The sequence below is a fragment of the Diabrotica virgifera genome, chromosome 8, assembly GCF_917563875.1.
Source record: "Diabrotica virgifera virgifera chromosome 8, PGI_DIABVI_V3a".
Classification (NCBI taxonomy): Eukaryota; Metazoa; Arthropoda; class Insecta; order Coleoptera; family Chrysomelidae; genus Diabrotica; species Diabrotica virgifera.
The window spans coordinates 224,200,119-224,216,784 of record NC_065450.1 but is presented as its reverse complement, the minus strand read 5'-3'; the positions used below and the strand labels follow the sequence as shown (position 1 = coordinate 224,216,784).

Sequence of the window (16,666 nt, the reverse complement as noted above, 5' to 3'; positions counted from 1 at the left end):
ATTTCACTATGAATTAAAAATTTGGTAAAGTGAACCATAGATTTTAAAAAAATAACTTTTATTACAAAAATTAATTTTTTTTTGCACAAAGAAGTAATTTATGTTACCATCCAATCAACTGATTTATTCAAACTAGAGAAAAATCAGGTCCGGATTTAAAAAAATTAGTTCGTTTTGATCTTAGAAAAAATTTCACCCTGTATACGCTTTTTGAAAACTCTAATATGAATTTTACAAATAAGACAAATAGGCAATTAAAATGGCATATTTATTTTTTCCCCACACGATTAGTTAATTTTTTATTAAAAAATCAAATTGGTCAAAATCGGAATTTTAACCTAAAAATGAAAAAAAAAATGAACTCACGGTTTAATTCGCTACAACTCTGTTCCATTTTAATATTTTTTTTCTGAAATTTTTACAGCACATACCTCTTAACCATTGTGAAGACTATGAAAATTGTTGTAGACTTTCAGTCTTCTTCTTGTAAAAGTTGCAAACTTGTAAATCGCGAAAATTAGGTGGAAAAATTTAAAATTTATCAATTTGATAACGTCTATGGAAAACTATAGAGTCCAAAAGAAGTGTTATGGGAAGTTTTAGATCTAGACGTCTTATAGAAAAAAAAAATGGTAAAACTTTTAATTTTAAGAAAAACGTTGTTTTTTTTAAATTAATTTTTGTAAAAAAAAGTTAATTTTTTTAAATCTATGCAAAAACTTTGCCAAACTTTTTATGCATAGTCAAATTTGATTTTTTAATAAAAAAATAAGTAATCGTGTGGGGAAAAAATAAATATGCCATTTTAATTGCCTATTTGTCTAATTTGTAAAAATCATATTAGAGTTTTCAAAAAGCGTATACAGGGTGAAATTTTTTCTAAGACCAAAACGACCTTATTTTTTAAATCCGGGCCTGATTTTTTTCTTGTTTGAATAAATCAGTTGATTGGTGGTAACATAAATTAAATATTTGTTCAAAAAAATTAATTTTGGTAATAAAAGTTAATTTTGTTAAATCTATGGTTCATTTTACCAAACTTTTAATTCATAATCAAATTTGATTTTTTTATAAAAAATTAAGCAATCTTGTGCGGAAAAAAATAAATATGTTATTTTAATTGTCTATTATTGTCTAATTTGTAAAATTCATATTAGAGTTTTCAAAAAGTTTATACAGGGTGAAATTTTTTCTAAGACCCAAACGAACTAATTTTTTTAAAGCCGGACCTGATTTTTCTAGTTTGAATAAATCAGTTGATTAGGTGGCAATAGGGCTTTTCATCGATTGTCATTTGTTTCGAGCTTCTGTCATATTTTGTATAATCTGTGTATAATATTAATATACACGGATTATACGACATTTGACAGAAGCTCGAAACAAATGACTGTGAATGAAAAGCCCTATAGTGTAACGATTGACCAAAATAAGAGACACATCGATCTGACCGTTCAAAAATTATGACGAATACAAATTTCTGTCAAAATGCGAAACTCGCCCTGTATATTATTAAACAATGGGAGCAGACACTTTTTAATGGTCAGTTGTTATTCCCATAGGGGCCTCTGTACGAGGTAGGAGTATGTACAGTTCCTCATGACTCACCCTGTAGATTCCATACCAAACGATAAAAACTATTCACTTCAAAAAGCATCTATTATAAATTATAAAACAACTAAATAGTTATTATAAAAGGACCTACCTTTATCTAATAATTATTTTTCTCGGTTTACGAGACAACTTAAGTCTGTAAAAAGTGTTATCATTGTAGACATTTGGATTTGTTCATTTGGATTCTGATATTATTATGCAGTTTGTCTCGCACGGAGAGCCATAGCATACAATTCGAGATTTTTATATCAGACTTTTATAAATAGGTATACCTATTCCTTGTTGTGTCTAAACAATATTCCCCTTTTTATCCTCTAATTAATTCTGATTCTTGACATAATTATTTATTCTTTCTGCTTTTGTAAACTACAAACTCGATTTTCATTTTTCACATTTTGCTCGCACTGGTAATTGTAGGGGAGCAAAGTATGCTAAATTTGCAGTCACTCCAGCGTTATGGGGACCTATTGGGTTGTGAAGAGTAGGTCCTAAAACCAAAAAAATTTAAGTAAAATTTTTCATTTTAGTGGGGACTTTCCATTTTTTAATTTAATTTTCTATTTACAACAATCGTTTTTTCCGATTATAACGCCATCTATCCATAATTCGAAAAAATTTTTCGAACAAAAGTTGCTTATTTTTATGTAAAAAATCCAAATCTGCAATAAAAATTTGGGGCTCCCATTTAAGATTTTAAAGTAACCCCCCACCCTACCTCCGTGGGGGATCGTGTTTGGTACCATTCGATAGATATTTCAAAAACATTTTGAAAGTGTATTTTGCAGTTTTTCGATTTGATGTTCATTTTGCGAAATATCGCGGAGTTTGTATTTAAAATTTTAAATTAACCCCCCACCCCTCTTCATGGGGGGCCATGTTTAGTATCATTCAATAGCTTTTTGAAAAATATTAAAAACTTATTTTTTAGTTTTTCGATCTGATGTTCATTTCGCGAAATATTCGCTTTTTTTGTGAAACTTTTTGACTCACCCATTTCCTTACGTCCCGCTCAAATCGTCAGATTGTTGAAATAATACACTCTTTTTGCATGTACTTAACTTACCTTATCTTAATCTGACAATTTCGAGTATTTTTAAGATAGATTTTTTTTCGGGCCCCCTTAACGAACTTCCCTATGTTAAGTTGGTAGAGGAGAGGTACATCTGCAGGGTACCAGGTTTCTCCCCATGTCCCCATATGATTAATCTGACTTGCTCGAGTAACTGCAAACATTCAATATTGTCTGTCTAGTTCATAGCAACAAGTTATTTTCATTATGTGCCATAATTTCTATTAATATATCTATTTTGTTAAATTAATTAAAATTAATTTATTTTATTTTATTAATTTAATTTTAAAAGTTGGTATGTCCGTTCACCAAACGCTCAGACACAACTGGCTAGTGATTTTAGTAATTATTATTATATAGTAATAATCATTACTAAATAGTTAATAATTATTATTAAATACTTAGTAATTTTGCCAATTTTGGCAAAATTGGCCAAAAAAAATACCTACTAAAATCACTAGCCAGTTGTGTCTGAGTTTAGCGAACCGATTATTATAATTTCGAGATGATTTAAATATCTTGTATTAAAAAATACCTACGCCATAACGCCATGACGGTTTAGTTACGATGTGTACACGAACAGGTGTCGCTACTAGCGTCACTTTGAATTTACGGTTATTTTTGCGGATTTGGTTGCGGTTAGTTATTAACATAAAAAATGTTTTGATGGTAAACAATGGTAAATCGTTTTTGTGTATTTAATCTTTCTTATGAATTGTTTACCCCATATATGTGGCTGAAATGGGAAACACTATCAAGAGGTGGCATGACCGAGGTAAGTTATTCACTTATTAATAAAAATATTTTTCATTTGATAAAATTGTTTATTTACAAAATTTAAAACATATAAATGATAATAAAACATAAAAATCAATAATATATTTAATAAAAACTTCAAAAACAATCATTCTGTTATACTTTTGACTTGTACTAATTATTCTACCAAATTATTTTTACAGTTGAATGCATTTCAATTATCAATGAAAATCCAGGAAGCTTTATAAACATTTGCTCCCCTACCGCTAGATCCGCCACTGAGTGAAATAACTTACATTTTGTGTAGGTAATATAATAAAACTAAAGATATTAAAATAAATTAATAACTAATATGAAATAAAGTATCTATATAAACATCAATGCATGCTTGTTTTGGATCATGGTGAAACACCAACCAAAGGAATTATATAAAGAAGATATAAACCCAAACTACATAAATATATAACGTATAAGCGTCGATTGATAAATTATAGAGGGGGGTATAAGTATGCATTAAAGTTCCATTAATTTTCCTAACTGGTGGGTTTATTGGGTTGAATTTGTCTGGTTATGGTATGGTTTAATAAGTTTCGTATCAGCTAACAATTTTTTCTTTAATTTTGGCTCTTGATGGAGAGTTTTTCCCATTCACCCCCCCCCCCCTCAACCCACAGATCCGTCAATGAGCACTGAGCTTAACATTTATTTATACATTCTATTGAATTTGATTATATTCTTTCCTTTCCTAACGGACCTATGCCCCTATAGGACTTTTATTAATCAATCCTTTTTTTATCTCAAATTAATACATATTTTATAAGTTCACATTTTTTTATTAATACAACAAACAAGTTGGTATAACTGTAATACTATGACATTTGAAAAATATCTGTCATCTGTCATATCGGCGGTTGGTATAGTTGGTAACATGTGAAATGTCCCTGAGAAAATTTTTGGTATAAATATATATATGCACAACATATATTTCTGATAAATATGCCTTTGTGGTAGTTTTTAAGTGATTATAATTAAACAACAAAGTGAGGTGTACGTAAGGTAAAGAACAATGTGAAAAGTGGAGTTTTTATGTGCAGTGATCAATGTAAAATTTTTGTTCCCCATTCCCACCAAGCGGCCATTTTTGTCTATGCCTGTCAATCAGCTTTTGTGTTTTTAATAGGACAATATTGTTAAACAACACTAAATTATATTTTAATGAGTTATTTGGTTGTATAGAAATATTACCATAATAATGGACTTACTGCCATATGTATCCACCTTTCTCGTTTTATCGTAAACTTTTGCTAAGTAGTCGCAGTTTACCTGGAGCACTGCAAATATTAAAAACCTACTTCCCTTGTAGAAGAAATGTTTTTAGTGATTTCCAAATGTGCAATTGACTTCTCAACATGTTAACCTACTAGAAGTGATATAAAATGCTCGGCAAGTCTTTTTAAAAATTAAAGAGCATCACATGTCTCTACAACAACTGTCTTCATAGTTGTTTTATCAACAGAAGTCAACCTACATCCTTTTTCCTTACAATTTGTTGATGTAAGTGTTTATAGCTACAATTGCTATGCTACAGCTTTGTAATTGATATGAAACAAGAGAATGTGAAATCAATGTTTATATTTTCCTAGATTTTGTCATGCCTGTAAATACAGTGGAACCCCGTTAACTCGGATTAATTGGGACCGCGGCCGATCCGGGTTAGCCGGAGAAAATGGTAAAAATTAATAAAATATGGTATGCTTACAGATAAACTCCGTTATAATTGTCACACAGACACTGGTAAACCACGTTCGCATTCCACACAAAACCACACATACAAAGCGTCGTCAAAAGTCTCATTCTTAGCTTTATTAGCTTTGCACCGATTAAACTGTCTTTTGTTATCATTTTGAAAAAAAAAATTTTTCGATTTTAGTTCTATTTTTCTTCCAATCCGATACTGTAGATGTACCGACACCATAATATAATGCTGCAAGATTCACCTTTATCAATTCTACTTAATGCTTCTAGTTTCTTTTCCATTGTCACTACAACATTTTTACGTTTTGTTGCCCTTATAGACAAAAGACACACAAACACAAAATCTGAATAAATTTACGAACGATTACAAAACGGAAGCGAACAATAATACGACTTTACTACACATAATACCGTCTCTGATGTTATGTTATTTAATAAAAGTGATGACTAAGACCATTGTTAAAAAAAGAATTTTAATAGTCTTTTCTAAACAATGCTAACACAGACAGTTTCAAAAAAATAAAGGATAATACAGGTGCATGTTGTTTTCGACAATGAATGTGGTGTACCATGAGTCATTTTTACTATGTTATATGTAGTTCAATCCGGTTCCATTATCTCTCAAATATTATATTACATAGAGTTGGTACAAAACCTCGTGAACCTTGAAAAGGCGTATGTATAAACGAAATAAAATGAAGCCAAAAACATACGACTATTTTATTTGCTGCGAATTGCGCGACAGGGTCCCATCTGCACCCTGATTGCCCTGATATTTTCAGTAATGTCGGATTCATCAATCGTTTCGTTCGTATATTGATGTCACCAAATGAATGAATTAGGTTTACGAGATTTTGTAACAGCAATACATTTTTATTGTTGAAATGTTTGTCTGATAAAAATCGGTCCGGGTTAGCCGGAGTTCCGGGTTATCGGGGGCCGACTTATCGGGGTTCCACTGTAACTAAAAAAACAATGAATATTTTTCAAAATACCTTGTTCCTGAAAATTGGTTATCTTTTATTCTCAACTGAATTCTTTTAACTTTTCTATTGTTTAAATTTTTGTTTTGATACATTTTTTAACTTTTTCAATGCCGAAAGCACACCGGTACACTGTGTTAATTGTTAAATGTGTTAACCCTCTCTTTATCTACTCTCTTCAGACCGTAGTGAGTTTTTGCATCACCTAAATGTATTTTTTTGTCATTTTCAGTCTGTGCTTTTCGATTCCCATAATTTTTGTTTTTTAAACTATACAGTGTGTCCACAGATGGGGTGCCCAATGGGAAAAACTTTTTTATTTTCAATTTTAGTGAAAAATGTCATTCTTGATAAAAAGTGTTGCTTGTTCTAAAACCCCATAAAACGAAATAAAATTCAAGTTTTTCAAAACCTGCTTAATTTTGTAGCCAATTTTATGTAAATCTATAAATTTTTGCACTAAGTCCGAAATGATAACAATAATCTAGTGTTGCTAAGCTACAATGTAGCTTAGTAACTGTCAACTCCTATAAATAATTTGCGAATCGACATTTTTTTTTTCGACAATGTTAAGCAAAATATTGATCAAGAATGACAGTTCACAAGATAAATTCTTTGTTGAACGCTTAAAATTGTCGAAAAAAAATGACAATTCGCAAATTATTTATCGGAGTTGACAATTGAATGGTGGGCTACAACAATGTTGTAAGCGACAGAATTAAGATTATACAGGAGATGGAAAAAACTTATTGACAAGCCATTTATGATAATACGGATACCAATATTGCGGTACGAAAAACTCGGGGAAGGTAAAATGTTTTTAGCCTGATTGAAAGATGCTCGCATTGGTCATTGGATATACAATAATATTGCATTAAAACCTCACTTTGACCCAATCTGTCGCTTACAACGTTGTTGTAGCCCACCATTCAATTACTAACCTACATTGTAGCTTGGCAACACTAGAATATTGTTATGATTTCGAACTTAGTGTGAAAATTTATAGGGATTTACATAAAATTGGCTACAAAATTAAGCAGGTTTTGAAAAACTTGAATTTTATTTCGTTTTATGGCGTTTTAAAACAAGCTAAACTTTTTATGAAATACAGTGGAACCTCGATAACTCGGATTAATCGGGACCGCGACCGATCCGGGTTATCGAAAATCCGAGATAGCTGGAGAATATGGTAAAAATTAATAAAATACGGTATACTTACAGATAAACTCCATTAGAATTGAAATAACATGAAATATATTTATAAATATGCACAGTACCTACTCATTAAAATTACTAAAAAAACACCAAACACAAACGTAAGCAAATGGAAGCTAACAATACAAGACACACAATACAGTCACAATGATGTAATGTTATTATTTTAACAGTGAAAACTAAAGACCATTGTTTATAAAAGAATTTTTTAAATAGTCTTTCCTAAACAATGCTGGCAGTTTGAAATAAAAAGGAATAGGTACTACAGACAGGTGGCTGTTGTTTCTGTGGCGTGTGCTATGAGTCATTTTTAATATCGTATAGTTCAAATTACACACATACACATTATCTCTCAAATATTATATTACATACATTTTTATTGTTGAAAGGTTTGTCTGATAATTAACTATTTTGATGGGAAATAAGCCACAATTAAATTGAAAAATACAAAATATTGAAAATCAAAATGTTTATCTGATGAAAATCGGTCCGGGTAAGCCGGACTTCCGGGTTATCGGGGGCCGACTTATCGGGGTTCCACTGTATGACATTTTTTGCTAAAATTGAAAAAACAGTTTTTCCTCTTGGGCACCTCATCTGTGGACACACTGTATATCGACAGCGGAAAGGCAGGACCTCTTAATTGACAAATTTGCCTAAAATGAGTTGTTTTGGTTTTCACTTTAAAATAAGGGTATCTATTAACCAGCATTTAAAGCTGGGGAAATATCTGGAAGGCTTTAAATTACAGAAAAATGGTACTATAAACGTAACAAGATGTAAGTAAATGAGAAATGATTCGGTTTTTTTGGTCTCTTGTAAAATCATCATCTTCCACTTACGAAGTCCTGCAGTTCTGCCATTGATATGTAATTTTATCACACATCCACAACTATATGTAAAAAGCATCCTACTATCAATTTTTGTTCAGCGTTAAATCCATTACAATTAAATCGAATTACTTTAAAAGAGAATCTACGAAAAATAAAAATATCCTCTTTAATTGTTAACACATTGCGTGCGGATGCCTAATCCTAAGACTTATACACTGAACGGACAAAAAAACATATTAAAATTGTATATAATCAAATCAATGGCATACATGCCTGCACATTGGTGAAGGCATGTGTGTCAACTGCATAGAACATATTAACACTAGAATGTCTGGCTTAGCATACCTACCTAGAAAGCCGGAAGGGATCATTTTGGCCCCACATTCTTTAATCAATTAAAACTCAGTTTAAAGAAATTAAATCAACTCTAGACGGTAGAATCTAATTTTACTTTTTACTTTTATTGTTTAACACATTCGCTGCCCATCAAAAACATTCGGAACACCATACAATTTGCAGTTTTTGATATTTGCCACACATTGCCTTGTTACAACCGTGGCAATGATTTGAAGCATGATTTCCTTTACAAAATATTTTCAACTGATATTTTTTTCGATTTTGGATAGTAACATTTATTTATTATTTATACATATGACCTGGCCTCTAGTGACTAATCCAGGTCGTTTTTTCCTGATGGGATTACAGATATTTTTTTTTTATATTTTTACATTTTTTACTCAACTATTAAATCTATTTTTACAATAACAATTTGCCATAATCTCTTAATTACGTATAACAAACAAATTTAAATAAACAATTTAAAATATTTTTGGTACTATCAACTCCCTTCTAAGTTATAAAGACAGTCCCTCTATTTTCAGAAGAGAGTTGGTAGTTTTTTTTTTTTATTTTTTTTTATTTTTATGAATTATGTATTGAATTATTATTTTTATTTATTTATTTTATATTGAATTATTATTATTATAATTGTAAATATCTATTTTTGAATTTATATTTTATTTTATTTATTTTAACTTTATCTTACTCAACTTCATCAGGGTTGGATTATTGGTTGTCTTCTTCTATTATTATAGATTTCTTGTTGTTTTTTAGATATTATTTGTGTGAGATTGTTTAATATTTCAAAATATTCTTCATTTTGTAATATATCTCTTATTTCAATTCTTTCTAATCTTCTTCTCATTTCTCTGTGTTCTTCATTTTCTATAGTATTTTCACAATGTAACACTATATGTTCTGGTGTACCTAGTTCTCCACATTCACAATATGTATCATCTTTTAAGTTAAATCTTTCCAAATATGTTGGGTACGGTCCATGTCCTGTTAAAAAGTGTTAAACCTTGTTTTGGATTAAAATAATTTGGAATGTTTTCTAATATTGGTATAAAATTGTATAAACGTCTAGATTTTGTTGAATTTTCCCATTCATTTTGTCTTTTTCTATTTATTATTTCTTTGAATTCTCTTTTATTTCTTATATCTAATCCTATTATTTGTATTATTTTTTCATATTTTTCTTTTTTTAGCCAATAATTACATGCTCTTTTTTGTGTTTCTAAATGCATTGGCATTACTCCAGTTAAAACTGTGAGTGCCTGTGTTGCAGTTGTTCCAAATGCTCCCCTCATTCTTACAAGAAATCCTCTCTGAGCTCTATTTAATTTTTCTGCGTTTTTTTTATTTATTAATCTATGTGCCCATACACTTGAACCGTACCCTACAATTGATGCAAGTATTGTACTTAGGTATATTCTCATCTGTCGGAACGAAATTCTATATTCCTTCTGTGCTAGACTAGCAATGCTATGCATGATCTTTGTTGCCTTTTCACAGACACAATTCATGTGTTTTGTAAATAATTTTTGTTCGTCTATTATAATACCTAAATATCTTGTTTCCATTTTTCTTTTTATTGTTTTCCCTCTAATTTTTATAATTGGATCTCTTTCTAAATTTCCTTTTATTAAACTATATGTTGTTTTTGAATCTGATATTGTTAATTTTACTTTATTCATCCAATCATTTACTCTTATTAATACTTCATTTGATTTATTTTCTAATTCTCTTCTTGAGTTTGCATCTATGATCAACAACAAATCATCTGCATATGCTATGCTTCCAAGCACTTCAGGATCTATAGTCAATTGTTCCAACAGTTCCTCTAGCATTACATCCTTTTTATATCTACCTAGAAAGCCGGAAGGGATCATTTTGGCCCCACATTCTTTAATCAATTAAAACTCAGTTTAAAGAAATTAAATCAACTCTAGATGGTAGAATCTAATTTTATTTTTTACTTTTATTGTTTAACACATTCGCTGCCCATCAAAAACATTCGGAACACCATACAATTTGCAGTTTTTGATAATTGCCACACATTGCCTTGTTACAACCGTGGCAATGATTTGAAGTATGATTTCCTTTACAAAATATTTTTAACTGATAATTTTTTCAATTTTGGATAGTAACAGTGATAGTTGTTGGTAGACCTGGTGTTGCTAGACGTAGTTCCAGATTTCGGGAGACAAGGTATGGGGCCCGTAATTCTTCACACAGCCGAAGAATAAACTTATGGAAACTGAGTCTACTTCCAGTTATTCCTTTATAAATAATTCATGCATTTATTGCTTCCAAGTCAAGAGTATGATAAAACACGTACATAGGCCATCGTCTTGAAGTTGCTCTTGTAGTATATAGACGCATCATTTGGTCCTCTACACCAACAATTGCATCTTTGTGTTCACTTGTGTTCGCCAACAATTGTATCTTTATTACGTAGATGATCAGTACCAATATAAGGGTAACCATTTACAATAAACATACATAAATATAATTTTACCCATTCGACAGGAGTTTGAAAGAAAGGATCGTCGAATTTACCAGAAAATGATAATAACTTACACGGGGCCAATTTGGCCTCTTTAGACTTCTATGGTAGATTTGTTAAAAAAACCATTAAATAAATTTAGTAAACAATATTTTTTTGTTTCAAAATAAGGCTTTGTATCAAAATATTAAAAGTCATAAAATATGAAAATATTATTGCCTCAAATAAAAAAACTACAATAACTTTAAATCGCAACAGGGGCCAAATTGGCCCCTCTGGCTTTCTAGTGTTAAGCAGCTTATATCATATGATGCAAATTTTGTTAAACAAATATTATTTATCTTTACAGAAAAAATGGCTGTTCAGATGCCAGTTCCTATAAAAGTAGAAGAGGATGTAAAGGATAAAATAAAACTAGAAGCCGAGGTTATAGATTTAGGTATGTAGTAATATGAGTAATTATAGTGAAGCAAATAAAAAATGAAACTAGTCATCCAAAGCCACATGTCTTAACTGCTTCAAAGTAGCTGGAATCACGTGTCAATCATGAATTCTCAGAAAATAGTGAATTTCGATCATTCAGTGCTGTGTTAGAAAATATGTTTCTGTGCTGGTTACTTTTCTGAGAACCTTTCGCATTTACTCTCCCTGCTAGTACTAGCTTCTTCCGTTTTTATTGAATTAAACAATATTTAACAAAAGCAATATATCATTAAACACAAAGGCACCTGTATATGGTGTATTCCACAAATATACAACTGTTTTTTATTTATTTATATACGGGATTACCCCCATTACAATATATACAGCATAAAATCAATATCTGTAATTTCTACTAAACTAAGTAAAATAAATCTTAATTACACATTAAACAAAAACGAAATATTAATAGTTATCCATTACACATATTACATCAAATCTATTACACAAATCAGTTAAAATAAACAAAAAAAGTACCTGTCAAGCTCTTTTAATCTGATTCTTAAAAGCAGCCAAGGAGACACCAAACATTTCCAAGTTATTCTCGTTTATAATTTTTAGTGTTCGCTCAATGGGTGAATGCATACCATAGTTTGTTCGATGAAAAGGTATATAAAACAAATCAACATGTCTGAGACTTCTGGAGGGAACATATAAATTAATAGATTGGAGAAGTTCAGAACAACAAATTAAACCATTTATTAATTTAAACACAAATACCAAATCAGAGTTATCTCGTTGAGTTTTTAATAAATTCATGTTGAGTGTTTTTAAAATATAGGTATAATCATGATTAGTAATGCATATGTTTAATTTGTATGCACAATATCTCAAAAATGTATTCTGCAATCTCTCCAACGTAGTAGAATGAGCTTGGTATTGTGGAGACCACACAATAGATGCATATTCCACTTTAGATACAACCAGAGCATAATATACCGTTCTTAAAGCCCCTACAGATAGTCTCAGACAGTTGCGAATGATAAAGCCTAAAGATTTTGATGCATTTACTGTTACACTATTTATATGTTGCATTTACTGTTACATTATTTATAATATGTTGCACAAAACGCAACTGCTCATCAAATGTGACTCCTAAATCTTTTATTGTTTTAACATAAGACAATTTATTTTCATTAATTGTGTAAGAAGTATCATATTTTTTATTACCTCTAAAAAGCTTATAAAGCAGCATTTAGCAACATTTAACTGCAAAATATTATTCACACCAAATACTCAACCGGTCTAAATCTTCTTGAATTAATGTTACATCAACATTTGAATCTACGGATTTAAATAATTTCAAATCATCTACAAACATCAGGAAATCGCAATTTCTAAAACATTCTGATATATCGTTCACAAATATATTAAATAACAAAGGCGAACTTAGCTCCTTGAGGTACTCCTGATGTCACATGAATTATATTTGAATTAAAACAACCTATTCTCACCTGCTGTGTGCGGTCTCTTAAAAAGCTATTGAACCATTGTAAGGATTGATGACTGAAGCCAAAAGCATTTAATTTTCCTAATAAGATGTTATGATCTACTCTGTCAAATGCCTTGGAGAAGTCAGTATAAATAGTATCCATCTGACTTTTATTCTCCAATGCGTTTAATATTTTTTGTTCAAAGAGTACTAAATTTGTTACCGTTGATTTATTCTGAGAAAATCCATGTTGATTGTGTATTAGACGCTCTTTACAATAAAATTTTAATTGATCATGCATTAGTCTATCAAAAAGTTTTGATGACTCAAAAAGAAGATATAAAGGATTAGTTAGTGAATATATACAGTTCTTTAGAAAGTAATCGGGAATACCATCTGGACCACTGCTTAACTTATTGGGTAGGGATAAAATGTTGTTGAAAATATCTTTCACTGATATTGAAAAATTAGGTATAAAAAGATTGTTGTTTTCCTTTACTTTCAAGTTATTAATATTTGATTGTGGCGAATAAACTGTTGAAAAAAATTGACAGAAACAGTTTTCAATCTGTTGTCTGTTTGTTGCTATAGCATTACCATAGTACATACTGTTTGGTAAATCATTTGATGCTCTCTTACTGTTTACAAACTGCCAAAAGTACTTAGGATTACTGCATAAATTATGATTTACTTGATTCAGATAAGTGTTATAACATTGATTTGATAGATCCTTAAACAATCTCCTAAGTTCTGAGAAAATCACATATTCCTCTTGATTACAGGAAGCTAAATAATTTTTATGAGCAATTTTTTTCTGTACGACTAAATAACGCAAGTTGGCATCAAACCATTTGGATAACTAGAAGTTCTAAATCTTTTCACTGGTACAAACAATGATAGTAATATATTAAGTATGTTGTAAAATTCTGTTAAAGCATCATCAACATTTGACAAATTCAAATGGTCTTCCCAAGGTATCATTGAAAGATAGTTATTGAGACCTTCATAGTCTGCGTTTACAAAATCATGATAAAATTCAGTATATTCTAATGACTTACCTTGACGTTCACACAATCTAATATTGTAAGTGTAACTTATGTGATGATAACTATTTTTAAAAATCGGATCTGAAGCTTTTGCTACTTGTAAATCACAACATTTGTAAATATTAAGTCTAAAAACACATTTCTTTCATTGTTTTGGATTATCGCGACAACGAATATTTTAGTGTGCAACATAAGAAGTACGAAAGTATTTTGCTCTAATAATTACTCCAATAAACAACAATAGAATCTGCAATTTACTTTCGTTCTTCATATTTTGCACAGTAAAATATTCGTTGTCGTGATAATCCAAGAGGGTCGTATATTTGTGGAATGGGGATTACAACACACAATGTACTTAGAATTCTGAGAAATTTAAATATTATACTGATACCCATTCTTTCTCTGTTACTGACACGCTTTTTGGTGTGGCTCATAGTGATAGCAAAACGATACGATAAAGTCAGTTATCATGCTTATGACTCATTTCATTTTTTATTTGTTGGAGTATTCTATAACTGAGCCCATCAGAATCAAAACATGCTAAATCCTAAATTTTTCATTCTGCTAAATCCAAACTAAAAAGTACACATTTCTGAAGATGTAAGGGACATGCAGAAAAATGACAAATTAGTGTGCCTTTTTATGATATTTATTGATGCTCCGTTGATTGAGAAATGCAGGAAACTTTTTGGAAAAATTACATTTTTAATGTTTTTTTAGCCTCCTGACCAAATTTCAATACATGGATCTAGCAGGTTTTGATTCTATAGGCCTCAACTGATTGTAACATTTGAAGCATATAACTTAGCACCTTGGCTGCTTTAAGAAACAAATAGACCTCATATTACAATAACAGTTGCCTGCGTCAACTCTGTCATAAAGCACTGTGGCAAAGGTTCACTATGGGACATACCTATATGCTTTGTAACACACTCATAGTAAGTTTATCTCTAAATGCAGCCAAGATGTTAAATTTTCCTGAAAATCTTTAAAAATGAAATGAATACTAAAAGTTAAAGGACATCATCTTCAATTTTTAGCCTTTACCTTAGTTCCACCAAAGACAAATTCTCTAACATTTAATCTATGATAACAAAGGGCCTAGCTGGGTAAGATGATAAAAAATGCCCCCAACTCAATTCGAATTCCATATAGGTCACTGTTTAGCACATATGGAGAAACTCACTTTCTGAAATTTTTAGTCCCCTAGGTGGTCGCGTGACCCACCTAGAGCCTAATTAGGCTTTTTATGATTTTATTTTTTATCTCACCCACATCGAGAGCGAGTAAAAAACTTTAAATAATAAAGAAGTTGTAGGTTTCAAAAAGTTCTGTCCAAAATATTTTTTTTTAATTTTTGGGGGAAATTTAAATTTTAGAATGATTTTAAAATTTTAAATGAGTATAAAAAATAACTAATGTAAAATAATGTGTTTTTTTTGCATAATATTTCACTCTGAATTTTTTCAGATTTTTAAAAGTTGTTAAATATACTTTTAAAAATAAAAAACCGCATTTTTTCACTTTCTTTTCGCTTTTTGATAGGTACACTTTTATACAGGGTGTTTCAAAAAGGTAACACCATCACTGGGATAGGTAAAAAACTGAAAAATAATTGGAGTTTGCTTAATAAAAATTTTTTGTAATGCCATCCATTTTCAAGATACAGAGCGTTGAAGAAACCAAATCCGATTTTGCCAAAACTACTGGCAACATTGTAATAAAATCTGGCGAGTTTTAAGAGATAGTTATTGTGCATTTTTTGACATACAATTAAGAATCTTATATTTATCATTGGCGTGCATACGGGTAATGGTCTGAACTTTTTAAAGAAAAAAGATAGTGCTGTACCGACATATTTCAAATTAACAATCATTTTTTAAATTCTCGTTGAATTTTTTACAAAAAATCTATCTTCCCATTTTTTCATACGAGGCGCCATTTTTATGAAAAAAATAAAACATCTTAACCCTTACCAAGTATTCCTTCCAAGTATAACTATGTACTTTAGTTTCTATACATTTTTCTTTCTTAATCTAGTCTTTCTTATACATCTACAACATAATTTTTATACTCGTTCATCCATATAATAACTTAATTCAAATACTTTGGAAGCGTTAAGATGTATTATCTTTTGCATGAAAACAGCGCGTTGTATTAAAAAAAGGGAAGATAGATTTTTTGTCAGAAATTGGGCGAGGAATTCGAAAATGATTGTTAATTTGAAATATGTCAGTGGCATACTATCATTTCTTCTTTAAAACATTCAGACGGCCGCCGCCGATAAAGTTCGCGGTTTAGATATCCTAAAGAAACTTTGTAAAGGTTGTAGCAAAAATGTAAAATCTGGTGTGTGTTGTGCTAAATGTAATTCAATTTATCACTCCAGTTGCGTAGAGAGAACAAAAACGTGCTGCAGTGAAAATATTACTGAAAATTTTCATGCTGAAAAAGGTGATGTCAACCTAACCTCAACTTCAATAGAAGAATATTCTTTAAAAGAAGAAAATAAATTATTAAGAGCAACAATCGAGTCGCTCTTCAACATTCGAACGAGACAGTCATTATCGGCTTTCCGTTATCAATTGCAAAAACTTGATTTAGATAATAGGTGTTTTAAATTAGAAACAAAACCGTA

General features: G+C 30.3%; 1 protein-coding gene across 4 annotated transcripts in view; it reads left to right on the top strand.

The window, feature by feature from the left end:
- Window positions 1-4,351: 4,351 nt before the first annotated feature.
- LOC114336771 (uncharacterized) overlaps window positions 4,352-16,666 on the top strand; it is a 142,287-nt gene continuing 129,972 nt past the window's right edge. For 3 of the 4 annotated variants that reach the window (XM_050657528.1, XM_050657526.1, XM_050657529.1), the window contains exons 1-2: window positions 4,352-4,492; window positions 11,420-11,509. In XM_050657528.1, coding sequence (XP_050513485.1) covers window positions 11,425-11,509 — 85 coding nt within the window. In that variant the 5' untranslated portion in view covers window positions 4,352-4,492; window positions 11,420-11,424. The other variant, XM_050657527.1, reaches the window with a different exon arrangement.